The 26,074-nt window shown below is 40.1% G+C and overlaps 1 protein-coding gene across 7 annotated transcripts in view; it reads right to left on the reverse strand.

Annotated features, from left to right (window-relative positions):
* dysf (dysferlin, limb girdle muscular dystrophy 2B (autosomal recessive)) overlaps positions 1 to 26,074 on the reverse strand; it is a 109,260-nt gene that overhangs the window by 7,780 nt on the left and 75,406 nt on the right. For all 7 annotated transcript variants that reach the window (XM_084923589.1, XM_084923586.1, XM_084923588.1 and 4 more), the window contains 10 exons: positions 17,745 to 17,873; positions 17,336 to 17,491; positions 17,064 to 17,155; positions 14,097 to 14,267; positions 13,746 to 13,888; positions 9,518 to 9,657; positions 9,303 to 9,391; positions 9,101 to 9,196; positions 8,881 to 9,022; positions 290 to 389 (listed from right to left, as the gene is read on the reverse strand). In XM_084923589.1, the coding sequence (XP_084779715.1) occupies positions 290 to 389; positions 8,881 to 9,022; positions 9,101 to 9,196; positions 9,303 to 9,391; positions 9,518 to 9,657; positions 13,746 to 13,888; positions 14,097 to 14,267; positions 17,064 to 17,155; positions 17,336 to 17,491; positions 17,745 to 17,873 (1,258 nt within the window). The remainder of the gene's footprint in view (positions 1 to 289; positions 390 to 8,880; positions 9,023 to 9,100; positions 9,197 to 9,302; positions 9,392 to 9,517; positions 9,658 to 13,745; positions 13,889 to 14,096; positions 14,268 to 17,063; positions 17,156 to 17,335; positions 17,492 to 17,744; positions 17,874 to 26,074) is intronic.

Consider the following 26,074-nt stretch of genomic DNA (forward strand, 5'->3'; position numbering starts at 1 on the left):
TTCTGACCTGGAGAATACGGATCCATTTACACGTTTTACAGTAAATCAACGAACAGAAGAAATGGCTTTTATTCCGACTTAGATCTCACTCAAGTTTCGTGAAGGAAATCCAATTAGGTTTTTACCACACATCATGGGTCTAAAATCTCTGGGACCAACCAGCTGTGACAGCAGGATGAGATAAATCATGATATATTTTTTTTTAAAGACCTCACCTCATTTTTCACAGTAAACACAATGTGGCACGCCAGAAAAAACAAACACAGACAGTCAAAGTGATGGTTTTTACCTAGGTAGTCGTCAAAGGAGAACTTGTCGTTGTCCCAGATCTGAATGGTCAGTTTAGGAGCCAGTTTAGTCTCGGCTTTATCCAGACTCCAGAAATGTTCCTGCAGACAAACAGAAGGCAGAAAATGGGAAACAGCTGCAATTTCATAACACCAGGTTCCTTCTTTCAATGATAGATCCTTAAAACATGAATTCTGATTCATTTTGTTTATTCTTGTACAGAGGTACAGGGTCAACACTTGGGTTATAGAAGCCCTGAAAGAAGATCTGCCTTTTCATTTATGTCCATTAAAGACCGAAACAACCGCTTGGTGCTTGGAAAACATGCCAGCTGACAAGGCTGTTTTCAGAGAAAGAAAGAAACGTTGAAAGAAAGAAAGGAACTCAAACAATACATGGAAAAATTACAGTTAAAAAAAAATATATTTAAAAAATTCATCTATAAATGGGTTATATGGAGATATGGAGCAAATACATTGTGATGTGAAATGGAAAGCATGAAAAAAGATAGAACTTTTGCCTCTATGAAAAGATTTAAGAATACATTTGTTTATCTAAACATCATAAACCTATTTCTCCTCAGCTGTGTCCATTTCAGGCTGAGAAAAATATACATAATGCTGGAGGTACCAGCAGGTTTATCACATGGAGTTTGGGAGGGTTGTCACCACTCATGGCTGCACTGACTACATCACTGGTGGGGATTTCATTAAAGTCAAAGACTCCAACCTTAAGGAACCATTTTTAATGTGAAGTGGCTGTAACTGTAACAGAGCTCCACTTTGTAATTGCTGTGTGAATCCAGTCCACTAGAGGTGAAAGGAATCCGTGAGTGTCACTGATTTTTATGCGTGTAGGGAAGATCTAATCCCAATCTGCGCTTTATTTTTTTCACAATAGCTATCAAAAGTTTTTACAGTAGCTATCGGTGTAGCATCCACACATTTCTAGCAAGTTATGTGCAACACCATTGTTTTGTATACCTGACATTTTGTAGCTTACATAATGCAATTTTAAGATTTAGCATTGAGGGCACAATAAGAAAACCATGCACCTTTAATATAATATTTGTTTTCTAGCATGAGCTAACCATGCTAACGCGTTGATGCCGTGTAGCCCCACGCGCGGGGTAAGCTCGTTAACGGAGATTTGCCGCGTTAATGCAGTTATGGTGTTAACGTCATTTTAACGAGAGTAACGCTGACAGCACTAAAATATCTATCTATATATCTATATCTATATATATATATATATATATATATATCCCGATGAACTGTCTTTCAGGTCCGTTCCTCTCACACTCAACCCTTCTTCTTCCATCGAACTTGGGGCTTGGTACCTAATCTCGGGTGGGGGTGATGATATCTCCCCCCTGACCTGTCATCCTGGCTCCCCTTGCTGTAGAATTTGTGTTTGGTATTGAAGATTTCATAGGTCCTTCATCCTATTCATGTAACCCCTTCCGCTTGCACAACCCTGGACATTATATTTCTTCATACCATTTAGTACTTGTACAGCTGCTGTTATTGTTCTATATTTCTTCATAATTTCTTATATATTTCTATATTGTGTATTTGTGTATTGTGTATTTTGTTGTGCAGTTATTTTATTTTTAACTTTAATTTTTATATTTTATTCCTTCCTAGCTAAATTTACCCTTCATTTTAATTTTCATATTTATTTCCTATCCTATTCATAGTCTTTTTTTCACGAGCAGTTGTCTAAGCATTTCACTGCATATCGTACTGTGTATGACTGTGTATGTGACAAATAAAATTTGAATTTGAATTTGGGGTTACACATGTACTAACATTCCCACAGCGAGGTGTTCTCATAACTTGCCCACTTGTGTCTTCTTGTTCCAGTAGGCCAACTCTCATCAGTGTGTCCTGGTATCCGTGTAGTCTTACCACTACCACCACTATCCAGCTACTCAGCAGCTGTATATCTATTTTAAAGGAGCGATAGAATAAATCTTTTGGTCAGTGTTACTGGCTTTAATGTCGCTCTTAATGACCTGCTATTACATATGATTCACACGTAGGGATGGGTGTTGTGAACCGGTTCCCACTGTTTCAATTCCTTGGAATTGTTTGCCATTTTTGCAAACGATTCCCTTATCGATTCCAGTCGCCCCGAATGACGTCACCACGTTGCGGAGCGTCATTTACCTGGCAGGAAACATGGCGCCTAAGCGGCTCAAATGCTCAAAAGTTTGGTTATACTTTACGAGAACAGATGACAACAGGGCAACTTGCAAAGTAGATATTTCATTTAAGGGAGGAAACACTACGAATATGCAAAAGCATTTGCTCACAAAACACGCGATAACCTTAAATGAATGTCGTGTTTTTAATTCCGCTCCGGACTCGTGAATCTCAACCCAGCAGCAGCGGTAACGTTTGCACGTCCTCTCCCGTTAATGCGGCAGGTAAATAATCGACTAACAGTGCATATTATGTTAGCGCGATCTGCCTTATTACAAAACCTGCCATTACTGTGCATTTAGGTGACCATGATGAGAGAGAGAGTCTGGCTGGCTCAGATGCTGGCAGTTCTCGCTGCAGTCTACCGGTAGCGTCTCCTTTCAGGCCAGGATAGACGAATGTCACCGAGCAGTGACTAAGTTTGTGGTCAAAGTGAATGTGTTTAATTGTAGGCAGGGACATTACTGGATATTCTTTTGTAATTGCTACAGAATAATTTATGTTATACTTTGTTATTGCTACAGAAGAATATTTATTTTATTATTTTACATTTACAATTTTTTTTCCTGGGGACCCTGTGACACCCCATTGAAGAGCCATAGGCTGGATCTCTTAAGATCTCACTGTTGGGTTTGTAAGGCCATGTTACTCCTAAATTTCTATCTTGTTCAAAGAGAAGATATAAAACAAAGTTCTAAGCTATTCGACCTTAGTGTTCTCCTTTTTTAAAAAGAATCGATAAGAGAATCGATAAAGAATCGAATCGTTAAACAGAATCGAAAATGGAATCGGAATCGTGAAAATCTTATCAATACCCATCCCTATTCACACGTGTTCACTGGTTTGTACTGAATATTTGGGTTTCTACTTGTTATGCGATTTGTTGTAACTTTTGCTGCCTATTGACCAGGTCTCTCTTGGAAATTAGATTTCAAATCCCAATGAGACTTTTCACCTGTATCAATAAAGGATAATAATAATAGAAGGTGATTTACCTTTAAAAGTCTGCTTCATTCTTTTCTAAATGTTCTCAAATTGTGCTGAATGATGTTGCAGCCACTCCATCAACACAGGTCTCACTGCATCTCCACTTCCATACTGGAAATCTGTGTGTGTGCGTGGTGTGTGTTACAGTATAGCTATTATGGCCTCTGGTAAATTCACGCCACACTGGCAGACAGAAACTGATCCCGTCTCACCTTTGTGCTAATGGGCTTCACTGTGCAGCTGCTGCACATCAAGTTCCTCTCTTTCTCTTTCCATTCGCTCAGTTGTCCTTTTTATCTGCGTGTGAGACTTTGTTATGCTGACATAAAGTACGGCTTTTCACACCTGAATTAAAATTACCCCCCTCTGTGATTTGCAGAATACGACAGCATGTTGCTGTTACTTAATATAGCAAGGAGATTTTCCACAAACAAAAAGTTGCACTTGGCAACCTTTGAATGCAAATATCAATTTTCTCCCTCTGACTCTTTCGTGTCTGTTACTGTGGAGCAATGATCCCAGGATCGTTCATTCCTTTTCATGCTGGTGTTGCGGTGCCATCATGGTGGCATCATGGAGGCAGGACATACCCCCCACTCAGTACGATCAGGTCGAGGGGGCAGCAGGTTTTAGTCTGAGACCCTCGTTCAGGGGCTGAATATTGTTTTAAATGACCTGAAGCCATGAAATGCTGACCCACTGACTGGATAACAGAATTGATGACATTTGTGGACTGGTAGTTCCTCATGTGGACACTAGAGGCTGGCTCCCAAAGTGAGTCCATATCCAGAAACTGTTGTTTTAAAATATTGAACTAAAAAGCATAAAAAAAACAACAAAAACAAAACACATTTGCAGTGTGCTACAGAAAAAACAAAAATACATTTGGATAGTTTGCTCCTCCATGTTATGTTACGTGAACATTTTTATAGCTGAGAGCAGACATTTGAATTTAGTTTTTGTCACCCGTAGGAAAGAAGAAGAAATTACACATGTTTTCTGTGTGCGGCACTGTATACTTCCTCGCCTCTTTTTGGACGTAGCTGTCACTAGGTGGCAAATTCTCCCAGCGACAGAGAGGAAACCTCCAACAACCATTCACCAAGTGGTTGTGTGATACATACAGCGGAACCCCGACTTACGAAATGAATTCATTCCCGAGGGTCTTACGTAAGTCGAAAATTTTTGCAAGTCGAAGCACCGATCGCGCCTTTTGAGTGAGGCGATGCTGAACGATAGGCTATAGGCTAATTGCTAACTAGAACAACAATACGTAGTTCAAGTGGAACAGCGAAGCACAATTACGAAAGCCAAGGGGTTGTCACATGATTCGGAAGGCATTGTGGGCATTGTAGGCTTAGCCAATCAGAGCCAGCGGATTTCGTTACGCGAGCATTTTGCCGTAACATGGGCAGAAATATTGCTGTTCAGTGCCTTTGTAACTTGAATTTTACGTTAAATGGGGTATTTGTAAGTTGGGGTTCCACTGTATTTTTTCTTAGCATCTGGAGGGACAACTTGGAGGCCAGTTAGTTGAATAGAACAACAGACCTTTATTTACTGTTAGTGGAACAAGACCACAGAAGCCAGGTCTCCACAGCTCTACTCTGTCCGTACATACATGTGCCAGGGTTAGGTAGTCGCCAGCGCCAGCCTGTTACAGTAAACACACTACACCGTCTGTGTGTGCGTGTGTCGCTCCTAAAGCTTTGTAAGCTCCTTGGCTCACTTCATCCACAAACTCCATCCAAGTTATCACTTCACAGATGTCACAAGTCAGGGTGGGACGTCTATATGTGTGTGTGTGTGTGTGTGTGTGTGTGTGTCAAACTGCTGTCTGCAGTATCTAGCAGCAGCAATCAGCAGCCATCAGCTTGTCATTTTGTTGCCAGAGTGCTAAGTGCAGAAACTCGTTTTGTCTTCTCTCCAACTTCCTTGACTCATCGTCCTGAGTTGATGATGGAGCTGAACTACATACAGCATAAATAAATTCAGCTAGTGTGCCTTTGTTCTTTGGGCATTGTCACGTTTCAGTAACAAAACAATTATACTTACAGTGGCAAAATTTGACAGGTGTGTAAATGTCTTAAACACTGTCAAAGAGTTTGATATGGAAAATCTGTGCAAACAAGGTACGCACGGGAAATCAATTTCAAAATCATAGTTAATTAAAGAATTTGAAACACCTAAAACAAAAGCACTGGAGCAATGTTATTGGTCAGTCGTGCTTCAAAGGGCGGTAATATTTTCAAACTGCTGGTGTGCCTACAGGGTGTAGCTCAAGAGTCTCCAGTGGAGCCAATCAAAAAAAGTCAATGTGCTTTCTCTTTCTGCTCCCTGTCAGTACTCTCACTTCAGGATTTTGGATCAGCTGATGGTTTTTCAGTATTTTAACCTGAATGAACTAGTTTTTCAGCATCACTCTGAGTCAATAAGTCTCTAATTTTAGAGATGTTGCACAAATGCACATATTTGTTGCAGACATTGAAAGACATATCCTGGTTAACAATTCCAACATCCTTCACAGCCTTACTGGAGGCCAAGGTAACGCCACTGATTGTGAAGAAAAATGGAGAATATTCCAGTTTGGATAAATTTGTTTGCTTTCACTGGCGAGCAATGCTGTCTTACTAATATACTTGATCTGCTGCTAGGAAAACATTTTAATGACCTCTGTTAGTGATGTTAATGGGCCTGTGATGCTTAATAATGCCTGTGTCTCTAGTTTCTCTAGTTGTTCATTATTTTATTAACAGATATCAACTCAGCAAAATTATATTATTGGAACATCCAAATGGATGAGTGAGGAAATGTTTCTCCTGCTGAAAGTGTGGTGTTCAGACAAACTGAATCAAATCTCTTGGATTTCTTTACCTGGATCATAGAGCATTATTGAGGCTACATTTCATCCGCTGTCCTGCCATTATGCAAATGATCGGTGAGGCACCAAAGGTTTCGGCGATCCAAAGTCTTAAAATTCAGGGAAATCTCCCCAAAATGACTAATCTGTTTTTGTTTTTTAATTAATTTGCTTAAAAATCACATTCCCAGTTACCACACTGAATTGTGCATTGACAGCTCCGTCACTACTTGACTTTCAGTCCTTTGGTTTATGTGCGAGTCAATCTGAGTGGGTTGGAGTTCTGGTCAGAAACAATGAGAACACTTCAGATATCACACTGCGCTGTGAGGGAACGCAAAAGGTATATTTAAACATTTTAAACATTAAACTGAATGATAGATCGACATTTCAATTGAAGGCTGAATTTTAAGGCTGAAGTCAGAAAAACAGACGTCATGGTGACATGGTTGAAGAGACAAGCTGGAAAAGACAACAAGTGTGACTTTTCCTTCCACACACCCCATCCGACCATCACACAGCAAGACTGCAGAGTGTTGATAGCGCCGCTGATTTGTTCCTGTGACTCAGTGATTATATCACCAACCACTGAGGTTTCTGGCTTCATAAACTCCGTTTCTGGCCGCAGCTCTGTTTTCGAGCTGAGGCTCTCTCCGCCCAGCGGAGTTTTTCATTTAAAACTCCCTCTCGTCTGTTCAGCCGCTCGCTGATTGAAGATGCTGCTGCAAGCGAGAGAACGCCGTCGTAAAACATGTCGGCCGCGAGCGGCTAAAGAGCCTCCGGCTCATGCCAAGAAAAGCAAATGACAGCCGGGTTGTTATTCCAGTTTTCGGGAGTGATGTTATTTTAGCTCTTCACTCAGTGTTATTGTTGAGTCTCAGAGATTCAACAACATTTAACTCACAACTCTTTCTTGTTAAATTGTCACATCATTATTTTTGTTAACTGAAGGCCACAGTAGATTCGTTAGCGGACTCTGGAGGGACGACCTCGCCTCGGAAATTCCCCCTGACCGAACTTTGTGCACTGGCTCATGTTTGGGTGTGATGGTTTTGCCACATGTCTCCAGCTCATAGAAACTAACTGGTGATAAGATTCAACTAATTTTGAGGCTGTTTTTTGGACTGGGCAAGGGGCTTGTAGCGAGGTTTTTTTTCATTATAACTGAACAAGTTTACATTGTGCGTCTGTTTGCAGGAACTGAATGTTATCAATACATAGGCTGGAGTATGGGTGTGAGGAGGTGGGGGTTTCTTCATCAGGATATTTTCAGGTCAGACAATACATTTTCTGCATATTTGCAAACTTTTATGAATCATTTTGTAAATTTCAGTACTTCCACGCTTTAAACGCTGCATGCTCATGCTCATGCGACTCACAGACCGGTACCGCTCTGTGGCCGGGGGTTTGGGACCGCTGCTCTATAGAATACATTTTCTATAATAATTTGCACATTATTTCTGTATGTCCCACCTTAACCCTAACCCTTGATGACTGTGAATATTTCATTATTGTAACAAACTATAAACACCTCATTATCCCTGTGTTTTGATGTTCAAAACTTCAAGCATGTCAGGAATATCTGTGCTCCAGGATGATTTTCAGGAATAGTATTAATTTCAAATGTTATTGAAGCATAGATTAGTTAGCATAGTAGCAACAACACTACTCTTAAAAATGTCATCAGGTCACTCAGAACTTTCTCGGTTTTAAGTTAAAGTATCCTAATATTCTGACTTCTCTGTGGTTTTTAATCTACTTGTGTGGTGCGCTGTGACAGAGGTGATGACGTACATGTGCTTTAACTACTGAGGGGTAGCTCGTCCCTGCATTTCCTTTACTTTGGTGGTCAGATGCTGACATTAGTATTGTAAATTTGTTGTTTAGTTTGGGTTAGGACCGGAGAGAAATGTTAATATTAGTTTGTTTCCTGATTTTTGGTGCCCACTTGTAATATAAGTTGGATTGTAGATAGGGGGCAGGGTTTAATAAGAATATTTTCTTCTTCCTGCTCCTTTTCACACATGGTTGTAGTGCTTTATTGATAGAAAGTGTGGTTGGTTTGTTTGATCTGTTGTACCAAGTGTGAAATAAATAAATAAATGAGAAATGAGATGCTAAAATCATACCCTGGCGAAGTTACAACAAGCTGGATAGATGGCATTTCCAAATGGGAATCCTCACATTTACTTGAAAGGTTAGTTCACAGAAAGTGCATTAGTTACTCACCACTTATTGAAGGGGAAAATGTAGATTGGTAGCCTAATTGTATCAGTGTCCAAACACAACTTTCAAAGCCCAGTGTAAGTATTCCCAGAACACCTTTCTTTCAAACTTTTCAACACTCGTCTCTTCGTTGGTTTCTAAACCGCATATGCAGCATAATAAATTATTGTCAAGTGATTGCTAAATTTAGTCTTAAAGATCATGACGATGACATGAAATCACAGCCTCACCACAGTGGATTTTATGTCCCAGTGGGTCTAATTTATTCAAACCAAACACTGGGTCCTTTGCTGTATTTGGGCTCGTTGTTACCTTTTTGTCGACGACGCACAGTTGCTCTGCTGGTAAGTAGTTGAAGGGAAACAGGAATCTGTAGTTGAAGTTCCCCTCTCCTCCCAGAGAGCGGTAGTGGACGTCTGTCTTCTGCTTGTTGTGTTCATGTCCGTCGAGCCAGCTGAAAGACAGAATCAGTTATTGTCACCCTCACCCAGTTTATTTAGCTTTATTTTGAAGTTAAATTTGCTCCTCTTACCCTTTGACATAAATGTCGCTCATCTTCTCCCCGCTGATGCTGACATCATCCAGGATGACATCACTGGTGTTCCAGATGATGCAACGCAGGAAGAACCTGAAAAAAAGATTCAATTACCTCAGATACTGACTGACTTGTTTTGGTTGTCAGAACGGGAAATGGATTTGCCTTTCTTGACATATTTGTGTGTTTGTGTTCCTACTTTTTGGCCTTTCGTGGCGTGATGTTGAACGGCGGTCCAGGTGGTCCCAGAGACTTGGGGAAGAGGTCAACCCACATCATCAGACGCCCCTGACAGAGAGCACCGACAAGCAAACAAAAGGTAAGAAAATGCTTTGGGAAAAAAAGCGCGAAAGGATGGAACTGAGAAGAACTTAAGCACACACACAAGTGCAGGATTGTGTGTGTGCGTGCTACCTGTTCTATGTCAGGTTGGAGCGGGCTGTAGAGTGGTCTGGTTTCCACATGTTCGGGTACCAATCCCAGTTTCCTCAAGATGTGAAGGGACAGTCGCTCCTTAATTGGGCCAAGATGACGTTTGGACACATTTTTGTCCTCTGAAAACATGACACAGACACACACACACACACACACACACACACAGACACACACACACGCAGAGATTAGGGTTTAAGTACAGGGCCGGGCCACTCAAGAGTGGAGAATGGAAATCCAGAATACTGGGCAAACTGGGAAGCAAGCAGGTCACTTAGGAATAATTCATTATTCATACGCACATACACACTTAGTGAGACACTAACACACTCTAACGCATTGGTTGTTCTCTCTGCATCACAACCAAATGAGGAAAATCTTCACGGCTTCCAAGCAAAATGAAAATATCAAGCTAACGTCAAAAGTTTATGACTGTAAACTTGGAGTCACCTCGGCTGTAAGAGGAGAGGAAGGAAAGACTGAGGAGGCAGAGGAGAGGAGGGGAGATGTGAAGATGAGAGCAGAGGAAAATGAAAGAGGAGCAAAGCAGAAGGACGAGACTAGGCAAAAGCACAGAGGAGGGATGAGACGAGGTGGATAAGAAAGATAAAAAGCTAAAAGAGGTAGGATATTTAATTTGACTTCTGAGACAACAAACCCACAGAAAAAAGAACAAGAGAAGCAATTCATATTAAAACTAAAAGGAAGAAAAATACAACCGAAATAAAGAGGATGGAGAGCAAAAAGTAGAGAGGCACAAAGGATGGAAGAAGAGCAGAAACTCAAGACAGAAGGTGAATAAAAGAAACAAAGAGAAGAAAGAAAAAACAAACGAATGTGACGAAGAGGTGGAGAGAGTGAAGAAAAGCCAAACTCACGAGGGGAGGATGAGGATCGTGGCCTTTTGGCCAATTAGCAGCCCCGTTTGATGGACAGCAAGCTGACGCACAGTAACCGCGGCAACTGTGGAAAGAAAACGCTGCGGCAGCGCTCCTCACCAACCGAGAGACGACCATGATGTTGATGTTGGCTCGTCCACACAAGAACGCACACACACGTACCATAAATCACCCCCCCCCAAAAAAAAACGACAAGCGTGACCCCCGCACCGTAGCAGCCTGCATGGAACATATGTGTGGGTCGGCTTTGTGTGCACACAGGGATGATAATGAATCTTGAATATTTATCTCATCACTCCACTCTTCAGGTGGTCCTGCGGTTTCACTCCCCCACCTCCTTTTTCTTCTCTACACCTCCATTTTTTTAGTGGCAGAGGAGGAGGGTAAAACTGAGGCATTGGGCAGGGAAGGAGGGGGTGATGAGGGTGAGAAAGCATCAAAAGAAAGTGAGTAGAAGGAGTGAAATGTTGGAAAAATTGAACGGGGGAAGCAAAGAAGTAGAAGAGCAAGGAGAAAGTACGAAAGGATAGAAGGGGAGCAAATGATGGGGAGGAGGATAAAAGGCAAAAACCGAGAAGAAAGATGATGATATTAAATGTAAGGTGCGATTCATTTGAGAAAGTTTTTTTTTTTTCCAAGAAACCAAATGTTGAGATCACATTGACTCACAGTGTTAGTTCAGGTAACTGTTAAGGTAAGTTCTTCCTTAGACACCTCAGGATGCTACTGTACACTTCCCTGTTAGCCCTGAGGGGAGACTTAATCACAGCGTGCTGTGATTGACCCTGTGGATGTCTGATAAAGCTACAAACTACTAAGGGAGACAGAGCTTTTGCCACTGTGGCCCCGAGACTGTGGGACTTTCTCCCACTGAGCTTAAGATCTGTGGACTCAGTCGTTCTTTTTTTTAAAAACAACTAAAAACACATCTTTTTAGAATTACATTTTGTTAACTTTTGTCTGTTTTTGTTTTATACTTTGTCATCCCTGTGAGAAGCACTTTGTGATCTTTTTATCTAGAAAGGTGCTATATAAATAAAATTTTACTTTACTTACTTATAAACGTGCTCCTGGTTTCACTCCTGACCTGCTGGTGCCTGTTGGGGGTGACTGTACCTCAGGTTATCTACTAATTGGAAAGATGGTGGTTCGATTCTTGGCTGCTCCAGTTTGCATGCCTTGGGAAAGATACTGAACCCTGGGTTGTATTCATTGAAGTGTGAATGTCAGATAAAAAGCACTTACGTGTAGAAAAAAAGAGCTTGTATGGATGAATGAGGCTCAAAGTAGAAAAGCAGAATATAGGATTCAGTCCATTTACCATTTATAATGCCTTCAGGCTTGAACACTCTGAACTTTTCCAATGAAACATGCAAAAAATTGCCAGTGATCACAACATGGGTCAGTTTGGCACAGAATGTTACTCAAATTGAATGCCCATGGTAAAATGGTCTGACTTGGATATTGAAGGAGCGAGGAGAGCCTGAAACGGGCGATGGCTCCAATCAGGTTTAATTTTATTTTTATAAACTGATCTGCACATGTGGAAACATGTGCTTTGAAACTAGACTAGAAAAGAGAAAATGAACAATATCAACCCAAGAATAATGTAAATCCCAACAAATATGGAGAGGGGATGGTGGAAAAGAACACGTAAGAAGGAAAACATCAGAGACAGAGAAAGAAATTAAGGTGCCAGAAAGTTTGAGATAATGATGAGAGTGAGAGAAAAGAAAAGAGGACTGTGACAAGGAGGTAAAAGGATAGGGAAAAACAAGAAAACAACAAGACAGAAAATGAGGGCGATGTAGACGGAGTGATGGATGCTGTGAAGAGCAGAATCATGGGGTCAAACTGAAAGAAGAACAGAAAAGATAAAGAAAGAAAAGCAGAGAATAGAAAGGAGGAAGAAAAGCACAAATAAAGGAAGAAAAAGAAGAGAGCGAGGGGGATATGGGTGCAGTGGGAATACAGTGCAGACTGATTTACTTGCTGTAAATGTACTTAAGGGGCACTGAGCATACGTGAATATGTGGACGGTACAAATCTGCGGTTTGTATTTTTGGTAAGCAACTTAATCAGCTGTGTGAAAAGTGTGTTTGTGTTTGGCGGAGCCGGCGACGCTCTAATCAAAACACAAACAGCATAACAGCTGCTAAGACCGAGACATGTCCACCAAAGCTGGTAGAACGCCATTTAATATCTGATCTGTGGAGTCCTTTTACTCATTTAAAAATGTTTTACTGTTCTCAAATCAGATTTCTTACATTTTTCATGACGGCATCCCTGATTTGTTTATTTATTTAGGCATTTAGCCATCATTTGACAGTGAAACTGAAAGTGAGACCTTCACGTCTTCTGCTCTGCCTCTGCTCCCACTCACTGCTGTAAGGTTGTAAACTACTGCTCTTCTTTGTGTTATGCAGTATTTGCCCCAGTCCTCATTTCTTAACTTAAATACTTCATCAACCAAATTTTTATATTAGACAAAGTGAAGTCAGCTAAAAGATCTCAAAAACAACAATATGGACTATGGCAAAAAGGGGTTTGGAGGTGGTAATAGAGTCCCTGTGCAAGGTGAATATATGATCTGCAACAATGCTTAAGTAGGTGTTATGTGACAAAGCACCATCCACATGGATGGTAGGATCCAGGGTTTGCCAGCAGAACATTCCACAGAGCATCACATTATCTCGGTGGGCTTGTGTGCATCCTGGTGCCAGGTGTTCCCCAAGTGAGCAACACGCAAACCCGGAAAACATGATTCATCAGACTAGGCCACCATCTTCCATTGTTCTGTGGTCCCGTTCTGATTCACTGTTGGTGCTTTCGGTGGTGGACAGGAGTCAGCATGAGCACTCTCACTGTCCTGCAGCTATGTAGCCACAAACACAACAAACTGTGACTCTCTCTGTATTCTGACACCTTTCTATCAGAACAAGCATTGACATTTTTAGCAGTTCGAGCTACAGCAGCTCGTCTGTTGGATCAGACCACACGGGCCGGTCTTTGCTGCCCATGTGCATCAGTGAGCTTTGGCCACCATGACCCTTTTGCTGGTCCACCACCGTTCCTTCCTTGGACCACTTCTAATAGAAACTGACCACTGCAGACTGGCAACATCCCATAATAGCGGGAGGTTTGGAGATGCTCTGATTCAGTGACAGTGCTCTAAACTTTATGCCTGATCAATGTACAGCTCAAGTATTTCATATCTATATACAGTAAATGTATCAATATAACGAACTGTATAGATTTATTATTGCACATGTTTATATACTTCAGTTGAATTGTGAGGAATGGTCACTCACCGAGGTCGGCAGCGATGTATCGTTCTCCTTTGAAGCGGACCGCTTCGTCTTCATAGACTGGCTTCCGCAGATTTCTTCTCTCACAGAATCTGTATAGCAGCTGCGTGGGTGTCAGCTGGTCTCGCCACTGGTTTACTCCAGATCTAACAGGTGAGAGACAAATAGCGTCTAATAATATAAATAAACTTTTATTTATTTTGTTATATCTGTCTATAATCATTGTCACAAAAAAAGGTTTTGTTCTCACATCCATTTCTGTTGGGTGACGTCTGGAACAGTTCAGGGTCTAATTTTATCAGTTTAATTGAAATTCAGTTTAAGCTTAATAAACAGAAAAAAATGTCTCCTCACACATGATATGACTGTGGCAGGCCACACATGGCTCCATATTTGGACAGGAAGCGGTTCTCCAGGTCAATCACCGTCTCGCCGATCTTCTCGTCTTTGGTGAGCATGTCGTGGTCGTACAGCATCACGCGAAGGTCCTTTTCCAGTGGGAGAGAACATGTGAGCTCAAACATCCTGTAGAAAAGGAAAGCAGAAAAGGATTTTCAGCTTTGGTTCAGGCATTAGGAGCTTTCCAGTGGCCTCTCACGCGTTCGTGTGACCACATCAATGACAGGAATTGTGATCGCATTTTAAATGCATGTAGAAGTGATTGAAATGCAGATACAATTTTTGTGGTTTTTAAGGCCAAAATTATGTCCTAACATGCAATGTCAGATAAAACCTCCTGGAAAAGGAGCATAAATCTGCACGTCCACTTGAAGGAACTTCTTAAGTTTCACTCCTGTGACGAGTAATGTGTGCTGGTCTCCTAGGACATTTGTCAAGCCTATCCCCCTGTTGCTGTCTTCATGAGTCTATGGAAAGACATTTTAGCAGAACTCTGGTGTGCACTGACTTGTCATACTGACTGAGAGCAGTTTACAGCCAGCAGTCGGAGCTCTGATGTGCACCAAGTTTCTGCTCTACTGTGGTCTGGTGCTCTGATTGGTTTGTGTGTAGTGACCCCTACTGGCAAGAAAACACACATAAGGGCGAAGGACACAAAATAGAGTAGCAAGCATACGAAAGAGTGACATAGAGTGAATTCAGTATGTGTGCTGATGGAAATAATTCTGAGTCATGTATTTAGACTGGGGCAGGGATAGCTCAGTAGGTAGAGTGGCGGCCCCATGATCAGAAGGTCGGGGGTTCGACTCCACTGAACGGCTACCCTGAGGTACCCCTGAGCAAGGTACCGTCCCTACACACTGCTCCCCAGGCGCTGCATTGGTGGCTGCCCACTGCTTCACTGGGTGAATGGGTTAAATGCAGAGGAACTATTTCCCTATGGGGACTAACACGCACACTTTACACTTAGACTGGATCATCATCATCATCATGTAAGACAATACATTTGAAAAGGAAAAGCTGCACTGAAGCTGCCCTGACTTCAGTTTCCAGTGCATTAAGAAAAAGGCTCATGTAGCAGGCAGATAAAGAGATTTCTAAAAAAAAAAAAAAAATCAGAACAGCAGCATGGTGGTTAACACTGTTGCTACACAATGAAGAAGGTCTGAGTTATTTGGCTGGGTCCTTTCTGTGATGAGTTTGCAGAGCTGTCCCTGTGTCTGTCTGGTTTCTCTGGGTACTCTCACAGTCCAAAGACATGCACTTAGTGGGGTTAGGTTAAATGGTTATTCTACATTGCCCATAGGTTTGAATGGTTGTAGGTCTGTGTTAGAACTGGGTCAGACTGGCGACCTGACCAGTGTGTACCCCGCCTCTCGCCCTATTGTAGGTGGGATAGGCTCCTGCCCACTGTGAAACTGAATAAGGATAAGTGGAATAGAATAGTTAGAGGATAGTTAGTTGGGTTTTTTTAAATCAAGATTTTTTTGTTTTATGAACATTTTACAAATGATTTTCTTTTAATAATTTTAAGAATCCATGTTTTATTATTGTACCCTCTGTAGTTTCATTTTGTCAGCTTCTTTTAAAGTCATTTTATTTTATTAGCTCTAAAAAAGATAGAGAGAAGCTTGAATAAAATTATACAAAAGTTCTCTATAACACTGCTTCATGCTAAATTTATGCAGCAATCACCAGAGCTGGATTACCAACTAAGCAAAGAGGCCACCTGCTGATGATGTCTCATACTCCGCTGGTTTTATTAGTCTCCAAAAAAAGTCTATTTGCTTTATCGACCACCAATTGATTACTTTTTTTTCAAATAACTTTTAATTATGCTTATGTATATGATGGTTGAAGTTGATATTAAACATGGCAAATGAGCAAAGGTTCAAATAATACATTCTGTATATGTATAAGTAATCCCTGTGAGCACAATGCTCAGGTTTCAGGCAGTTTTTGTCTGCTCGTAGGCTCTGTATGGTGTCAGAGTGGATGTAGTCATTAGAGGGAACCTGCTCTGTCTGTGAGCACAATAGCCCCACCCAAACCTTCTGTTTGTAAAGGACATCCAATCACAGGAAATTTAGCTTAACAAGGAGGTGGCCTTAAAAGGAAGGGCAGTAAAACAGCTAGAGGTAAACAGACAGATGAACAAGTCCTAATATAAGATTAACAAATATTTGAAGTTTGCAAAGCGACTCTAGTAGAGCTCAAGAATAAACATGAGGATGTGGAAATGAGCATAATCAGAATATAAACAAATGCAAAATTTAAACTTCAGTTTAGTTAAAGAATAACATTTAAAAGTTAGTCTTTGTACTGCATCCTCAATTATTATTATTTTTTCCAAACTAGGAATCAGCCGGGACATACAACCTTCATCCCTCTACACATACACAAAGATTTGTGGCACAGTTAGATACAGGCTGAATCCACATCCTTTTAACTTGGGGACAGATTGGGACCTTTATACATGATACGTGACAACAGTGCAACATGTGTACACTTCATCCTACCCCTTTTTGTGTAAATTGTGTAATAAATAGTTTCTCATGGTATATTTTCTATTCTGTATTTTGTTTTTTAACACTTTATTGATATTAAGACGTTCGATATAAAACAATTCATCAATTAACAGGAACCCATGGGTAGGTATTCAGTTCCCCGTGAACCATTGTGGTTTTTGGCACTGAAAATGTCAAGTGATATGAAATATGTGCCAGGGTGTGCTGGTTTACATGGAATAACAGAGGATAGAGGAGTGAAGTTTAAGGAAGCCTGCCTCTAGACCAGAGACTGAAAGTCTGTGGATCGCCTCCGAGTCGGCAAGATCGGGGAAGTCCAGACTTTTGGTTTTAGGCACAGATAGACAGAAAGGGGGGAAAGAGGGACAGACCAAAGGGGCATTAGTGTACATACTTTCCAAAGACTGGGTCCAGTGTACAGGGGATGTAGTTTTCATGGTCGTTGACTGACTTCTTCCCCAGCGTGATCTTCACATACGGGTCACACTGAAAACAACAAGCTTTCTGTTAACTCATGTCATCTTCCATTTACTTGGTATCACTTATACCCTCCTTGGTACAAATCTTTTCCTTGACCTTAATGAGTATCTTAACCATGAGTACCTAATTCTGGTTACATTTTCTAGCCATCCTCTTCTACATTTCTCTCCCTTTCTCCCCTTATACCTTCCCATTGGGGTCTTTGGGCTGGAGTCCATGAGCCTGGATGATGTAGACTCGGACCAAGCACTCCTCGATGCCGTTGGGAGGCAGCTTTCTGAACTGCCTTGGGGGAACAGGGGCACCGGGGTCATCTGGCAGGGGGTAGATCTTAAACATGCCCTGGTTCATAAGAGAGAGGGGTGGAGGGATTGTGAGTTAAAGAAGTAGATGTCAAGTGGTGTAAAGGAAGCTTTTAAATTAATAAGTACCGACAAAGATGAATGAATCGAGATAAGCTCTAGGCATAATTTAGCATGTGATATGTTCGTGATACGTAACTTCACATCAGGCTGCAACAACTTGCAATGTGGAAACTAGAAGAAAATGGCAAATAGTGAGACTCGACCGAACAACTTTTAAACATTGCATTTACCTTGAACTCTCCCACCACTGAGGGATCTTCTCCTTCATCTTGAGTCTTTCCTCTGTACAGTTTGAATGTTTGGCAGAAATCAGAGAGCCCTTTAAAATCCTCGATCTTCTCCAGCTCCCGGTCATACACCTGAGGAGGAAGAGCAGAGCGGGATAGGAGTTTATTTAGCCCTAAAACAGGTCTATTTTAATAGCTGACTCACAAATTACAAAGAAATAGATAAGTTTGGGGCAAAAAAAAAAGAGAAAGAGGAAAAACAGAATAAGGAGGTAGGAGTAAAAAAAAAAAAAGACATTTAAGAGAGTGTAAAAGAGGGTCAGAGATGGATGAAAGTCCACAGCGCAACAAGATGTGGAGATGACAGAATGAAAGACATATTTTAAATTACAGAAGACTCAGAAAGGAATAAGAGGAAGAGACGCTTGGGGTATGGAAGGAGGACACATCATATGCTTACTATTTAGAGAAGTGAACATGAAAACATCAGAGCCAATGAAAATTGGTGACTAGACAAAGAGAAAGAAGTAGAAGGGCTGTGAATGTAAACGCAGAGAATGAGAAAGAAAATGCTTTTTGGATCTGTCGCAATCAACATGTTTAAAATTTCAAATAATGAGGTCAGAGTATGTAAAAGTAATCCCTGTGAGCCAAAAGCTCAGCCTTCAGACTGAGGTTTTCCAAGTCTTGGATCTGCATGATGTCATAGAGAGGGGATATCCCCAAGGCCTCAATTATACTCTGTTGCAGACAAGGACACAGGCAGTTGGAGGCACCACGGCTGAGTAATCATTCCTGTTATACTTCACTGAAGTCCACTGCCTCGCAAAGTGTCCACAGAGGAGACCACCTGATGTTCAAGCCTTTTATGAGGGGCAGCCAATCACAATAAAGTTGGTCAAAATGGGGAGAAACCAAACATGGATGAATTGAGGTCCAGTAAAAGATACACAAGGCTTATTTTAAGCTGTGAATCATGCAAAGCTAAAGAGCCCATCAATATATAAGAATAACAGTGGTGTTTACATCTAATTCATGTTCAGTTTTTAAGACATTATCAAGTTTATCAAGTTTTTTTTTTCACATTAGATACATGTGTGAGAATTCAATGGGTCCAAAGCACGACTAGATTAATTTGTTTTCATTAGTGATGATTTTCTACTTCACTAACTCAGTCAAATTCATTGACTTTCTTCAGCTTATCAAGTTCTGGAAAGTCACAATCTAGTATGTGAAAGAGGCAGCCAATTGAAATCTCATATTTGTCACCAGCTACAGGTTGTGACACCAGTCAATTTTGTGTTTGAAATTTCGCATCTGTAACAATTACGATGAAAAAGTAGGATAGACTGAAATGAGCTCCAGTCACACAGGCACAGAGACTGATCTGTGACCATCTGGCAACCATCTGTGAGGGAAAAACACATATTCCCCAACCAGTTGCGAGTGGCTGTTGGATGTTAATGGGATTTGCTGGTGAAATGCTTGCTAAAGTCTCCACTTACGCAGTCCAACAGACCAGCCAGTGACCCTGTGATAACAACCTGTTGCTGGGGGAACATGTGCACTCCCAAATCTCATTATTGGAAGATTGTTGTTAAACAAAAGGCTGTTGTTTCTTTCTTGCAAATGTTTTTTCAAGTTATGCAGAAACTAAGACAGTGGTCTTGCAAGCACTTTTTCAAAATGAATTGAAAGAGGGAGGAGAAAGGTTGTGAAAGCAATGAGATGCTTTCCATTTACTTTGTTATTAAACTGGGAAGGGGAGGAAAGAGGATTGTTAGGAAATGAGGAGAAACAAGGGGGTTGTGTTGGATGAAATGAAGGGTGTACGGTTAATGCTGTGAAAGGAGAGAGGTGAAAGAGTTGGAAAAGCAGGAATGGGGGCAGGAACTGTGGAAACATACCGACGACGGGGGTGATGTAAATGAATGAAAGGTCTGGAAACAGCGATTCATTTCAGTACTTCAACACCAAACCCAAAAGGGCAAGGCAGAGCGTGGAGAAAAAGGCTCTGGCAAAGCATATACAGTTAATAATGTATAGGATACACACAGGTACTAAACAGATACCTTGCTGATTAAACCACGATATGATTAAATCATATCACTTATAGAAAATGTACTTAAAAATTACATTTTTGATATAAAGTTTAGCTAAATTGACCTTACATGAAAAAAAAGACAGAAAATAGCAAACCTTTCTCGATCAAAACGTTAAAGGTCACCTTCTCAAATTCACCAGTTAACAGTTTGCATTTTATTTTTCTTTCTTTTAAAAAGGCTCAAAATAACACTTTGAACTTGTACTGACATCTACCATGAAGCAGAGACTCAAAAAGCCATTGGTTCTGACTAAGAAATAGCTGGCTTGTTCTCAACAGAGAAAGACAAGTTTGGAAATGCACCCAATACCAAGGGAGATGGAAGGCGGTGGGAAAGGAGACGCCAAGAGACAGGCGAAGTCATAACAAGGGTGGTAACAGCGGTGTCTTTGTGACAGAAGCAAAACTAACCAGTTCTGCTGTCTGTTGCAGGGCAGAAGCAAAGATGTGAAATGAGTGGTCAGAGTGTGGAAGCAGAGGAGTAAGCCCAAGGTTTGAGAGAACATCACTGTGTGGATTGAAAAGGACAGTACAAAGAAGGTAAAATGGAAAAATTAGGAGATGAGGTAAAGGCTGATGTAAGACAACAGCACCCACTAGAAACCACAGTGGCAATCACAGCTCTTGTTCCTGAATGTCACCAGTCAAAGCTGTTTTATGACTTAGTTTACCAAATTGTTGAAATCATGAATAGTTCGTCGGTGTGGACGAGAGGCCAAGACGGAGAGAAAATGATGCGTTTTTAAACAAAAACGCATTAGTGTGCACGTAGCCTTAGTGTCATTTGTTTGCATGTTTCAAACCAGAGCATTAACACTGTCCTGACTGTGCCATGCCTCCTGCCTTTTTAAGTTTAAGTTCAAAGATGTCTGCGTTGCTGAAACTGGAGCTAATAAATCTTACAAAATGGTAGGAAACACAAAATACATGCAACTCTACACAGATTATTACAGTTGTAAAATAGTATATGGAGAAATATTAGCTTTGATGTTAGCATTGCTAGCAAAGCATAGCATTATCTTTGTGCTAATCATTGCGTGTTGACAGAGCATATTGCTATTATGTCTATCTAACACAGCCTTTGTCTTCATCATGTTTAAACCATGTATTTAGCCCGATAATATAAAGTAAGTTTTATGTGAACTTTTTGGTGTTTTCAAACTTATTTTATTCAAACACTGTTGCAGCTGAAGCATCATAGTGGCAAAGCCAAAGGACGCTTTGTCTGACAGCAAACCCATGCATTTAGCTGTACTTCAAACGTATCATCAAAATGAAGCTGATTTAAATGATTTTGAATGTCACATGGTAATTGGTGACAGACAGGCTGGTCTGAGTATTTCAGAAACTGCTGATCTACTAGGATGACCAAATGGAGAGTGGTCAGGAAAAAGAGAAAACATGCAGTCAGCGGCACTTCTAGGGGTAAAAATGCCTCACTGATACCAGAGGTCAGAGGAGAACAGCTGGACTGCTTTGAGCTGTAACACAAATAATCACCAGGGTTTTTTCTATTTTGCAAATGAAGATTTGCAAAATAGTATCTCTTAATGCACAAGAAGATTGGCTACAGTAGCAGAAGACCATACCGAGTGTCACTTATGTTAGCTAAGAACAGGAAACGGAAGCTACAATTCACACAAGCTTCTATTGTCAAAACTGGACACTAGAAGATTGGAAGGAAATTGTCTGGTCTGAGGAGTCTCGTACAATATGATGATAAAAACATATATTTTAAAAAAGAAAAAAAATGGTCTTTTTAATTTAGACTTTTTTATAGTGATAGCGGGGAACTGGCCACACTGAAGTTCAATATAATTCCATGTTATTTATATAGCACCAAATCACAACAACAGTTGGCTCAAGGCGCTTCATATTGTAAGGTAAAGACCCTACAATAATACATGCAGTGAACATTTTCTTTCATTCTGATGAAGAAAATCTTTGTGGTATTTACTTATTCTCTAGTGGATTGCATTACTCTTCCAGACAATTAATTTTATTCTCCCATTTTATGCCAGATTATTATTATTATTTTTTTTTTTTAGCAAAGTCTCTCTTTTCCCTTGTTCTCAAATATTCAGCCCTTTTCGATCGTCATTTTCTTGTCCACCTTCATATGAGTGCCACACCAGTGTGCTAAATTGGTGATGTAACCGAAAAAGTTTTTGCAGCAGCGGAGATGGAAACAGAAAAAAGAAAGGTGACAAAATGAGGGGAGCACAAAGCCAAGGCTGAGAAGAAAAGTAAGCAAATTTTCCTCAGGTCAGAGCAAGGGCTGGAAACTGTGTCTGCTGACAGTTGCTACCCAAAGACAGTGAAAGGTCAGAGGAAATCAGAAAAAGAGGTTGAAAAAGGTTGGAAACAGCAGCTAATTTCCCTGTAACAGTAGCAGATCTGAATAAAGGACTTGTCAAAGACATAAAGGAAACAGAGTGGGAGAAAAGCGGAGGGGGGTGGGGGGGAGTAAATCAAAAGGAGGTGTTGGCACTGAGCTGGTCGGTGAAAGGGTGAAAGTGAGGCAAAGTGATGATGGAATCAGTGGCTCACTGGTCATTTCACTAGTTTCCATCCAACTGTCAACTGAATTTTGAGCAAAGTTTTGAAATGTCGCAAAAACTCAGAGGTGACTTAGATGTGTTTCCATCGGCCAGGGTGAAACCATTTAATAGGCTCCTGACTGAAAAAAATACAACCACTAGAAAAATGGAAAGAGTCTTTCAAGGGTCAATGACTATTGGGCAAGATGTAATTGTTCTCTACTGTGCCATTTAGTTTGAGCTCTACTTTAATGGCTTCATATAAAGAAAGAGGCAAAGAAATATTATTTGACATTACAGCATATATAGCATGGCTTTTATGGAAAATCTCTGGATGTTAAAACCTATTTTTAAATGTTTTTTCATTAGATTCATGACCAACTGTGTTGCTATGTGATTTAATAATATTAATAAATACATTCAAAAGCCTATTAATTACAAATATTTTACTTTTAAGTCCTTGATTTTGACTTTGTACAACATGTATGTCAGGGTACATGCAGAAAACCTGTTGTTATTGCTGTAATGATGTGAAAGGGCTTTCAAGGCAGAGGTTAGAGCTCTAATTAAAGAGTAATAAAAAAGGCAACATTCTGACATGATTAGTCATTTGTTTGGGAATCAGACAAGAGACTGACGTGTGCTTTGAATCCCGGTGGAAGGAAAGGTCGCCGTTTGGGCCAAGAGAAACGGGATAAGGGTTGAACAGAGCGTGGGCGATCGAGGGTTGCTCCTGGGATGGCGGCAGACTCTTAAAGGACCAGACTACAGACAAACATTGACGACGGCTCATTTTGGAGTCGCCAACATCAGAGCACGGCCTTTTCCCTGAATCTCTCCCACTGTGGTGTTCCCAAAGCAAATTCAACATGGATGAGTCATGGATGAAGAAGTTAGGGAAACAGACAGAATGTCACGATGCCGAGACTTTTGATGATGGAGCATGAGAAGAGAGGGGGAGGGGAATGACAGACTGACAGAGGGAACTGGCATTAGGGCAGATAAATGATTTAAATGGTGAGGTTTAGGGCTATGAACGGGTTTTAAGAAAAAGGAACAAAGGCTAAAGGCGTCTCCATCTTTTTCATGTTTTCTTATTACTTTCTCAGTTTTTTATTCTTTCTGCTACTGTTACCTTTACCCTATTATACTCTCAGAAATAAGGGTATGGTAAAAGTCAATTTCTGTCCATACAAGTCCAAGGTACATGAATTACACATCAATTGTTGGGACTCCAAGCTAACTATGAGCACATTTCCGAAAGCCAGTGTCCCCAGATAGAAATGGTGTAGTCTTTCACTTTTACATCTCAAGATGCAATATTTTATTGCTCTGTTTATTTCGGGTAAATTAAAAGCATATACGCACACACTGAAAAAAGGACACGGGCCATCTCTTGGATTTATGTAAGCATCTTAGGTGTATTTAACGCAATTGCTTTATGGTTTAAAGTTAAGTGTTAATTTAACTCAATTGTTCAAGTTGAACAATTGAGTTAAAAACATCTGTGTGCAACCAACATCTATATTGAATTACGTAATTCCAACACGTTCTTTTCTTCAATGTATATTCCTTTGCTTCCACTGTGTTGAGCTGATATACAGTGGCTAACAAATTTATTAAACCACCACCCAGAATAAGGTTTATGCCAGAGCTGCCCTAAACAGTACTAATAATTAAAATAAATACATTTTTACAAAGTTTCTTCAGTAAATAATCCACCAATATACAAATGCTCTTTCATCAAAATTATATTGTTAATAATGCACATCAATGTTTTTTGATTAAAATACCCAAGTGCAGTTATTTACTTGCATCTTGAATGTTAAGCTTCTCAGAGAAGTCTAGTGTGCCAGCTCACATTTGGATATAAAATCATGATTTGTTAGTTGCATATTAAATAATATCAGGTTTTGGCAGATTTCAACTAAATTATGTTTTATTGTTTCTAAAAAGATCTAATAAGGCAATCTAATACATTTGTTGCTTTGTAAGATGAAAGGTCCACTTTGTGCATTTACATTAAGTTTCGCAGTTCATGTCTGCAAGACACAAACTGCAAAGTAAATATCAAGGGTCTAAAGTATAATGGTGGTTCATTAAGGGGTACTTTCCCAGTGCCAAAAAACTGTTCCCCTAGAAATAAAACAAAAAAAAAGTGTCTATTTATTTAGTGACAGTGTACATGCACATTGATGGAGATGTTAAATAAGCATTTTGGAAGATACTGTCAGATTACCACTGAATAAAACTGTCTTTCCCCCCACAATGCACGTCAGGGTTATTTTTATGACAAAAGCGTCAACAGAAGAAATACAAAACCCCAAAACAATGTACAACACTTTTCCAATTATTATGTGACTTACAATACTAATGAAAAAGAATTAAAACACAATAAATACTATGTAAATTAAATAGGTAAACTCTTGTAATTGAACATGATCTTTATTTTTGGTCTGAAACTACACAAATCATAAAAATAATAGCTGGAAACCTTTCAGCTCAAAGCTGACAATTACCTTTTAGCGTCTATTAATCTTTTATTTATGAAGGCCAGGAAACCACACCATATACAATAAGTAAACTTTGTGGAATGTGAGTTAACATATGCCTTAACAGGGAAAAATGGGGAATGTGTTCATAAATTTCATACTATTATAGAAATACAAAGATATCACAAGAACTTACATATTTCCTCAAATAGTAATAGTATGTAGTGCAGTTTTACAAGATGCACATGTCGCATAAAATTATTTACTCATGAAAGCAGCCCCAAAGAAACAATGAAACAATTACATTTTTTAATTTGTCATGTTCCTTGGGTTCTTTTTTCCTTTGACTGTTTTTGGCTATTTTGTATTTGACTTTTGATTATCTCCTGTTATTTACTTATTTATTGTTTTACTTTTTAACTTTGAAGGATAGTTTTCTTTGATAGTTTGCATTAAAGGCTTGCCTGTTGCTTAATATTCAGTCTGCAGTGTCCTGTATTTGGATCATCTCTCTTACCCATATGGAAAAAATGTTGTATTCCATAGTCCTTCATAGATGATAAATGGCCTGCACTTCACGTTAACCCTTTACATTAACCTACCACCTGAGCCACAGCTGCCCAAAAGCTACAGGAGTGTTGTTGCACTGATGCATTGACAAAGCAGAGGTTAGAAAAAAGTTTAAACTCTGTGACAGCAGGTGTATACAAAAAATATTCAGGTAAGTGCACTTATAATTGTACTAATTTAGCAGTATCCATAACATGATTTGCTTAGTGCTCTGGTGGGATGAGCCAAAGACACTGAACATGCTGGCACACTGAGTCATAAGTGAAACCATAACCTTGTGCAAAGGTTTTATCAGATTTGGTAGAGTTCTGCTGACCAATGGCTCAACGAATTCATTTACATACATCTGCTTCAAAATAACTTCAGATATGCCTTGTAGGAATAAAGAAGACACACTTCTCTCACCATCAGCCTCCCCATTTAAACTAAATTTAGTACTAAACCAATGCTATCTTACAAGCTGTTACATTATTGGTGTTGGTTCATGCTCCAGACAGCTGGAACTTTGAAGTTTTACATTTTGTCAAATGTGAGTCAGAATAATCTAATGTTATTTCAGATTTATTAACTGATTAAGCAGCCCTCCACAACTGTCCCATTTTCTCTTGGGAAAACGAATTGTCCACC

This window comes from Perissodus microlepis, chromosome 3 (assembly GCF_051167445.1).
Source record: "Perissodus microlepis isolate ML-2025 ecotype Zambia chromosome 3, ASM5116744v1, whole genome shotgun sequence".
Classification (NCBI taxonomy): Eukaryota; Metazoa; Chordata; class Actinopteri; order Cichliformes; family Cichlidae; genus Perissodus; species Perissodus microlepis.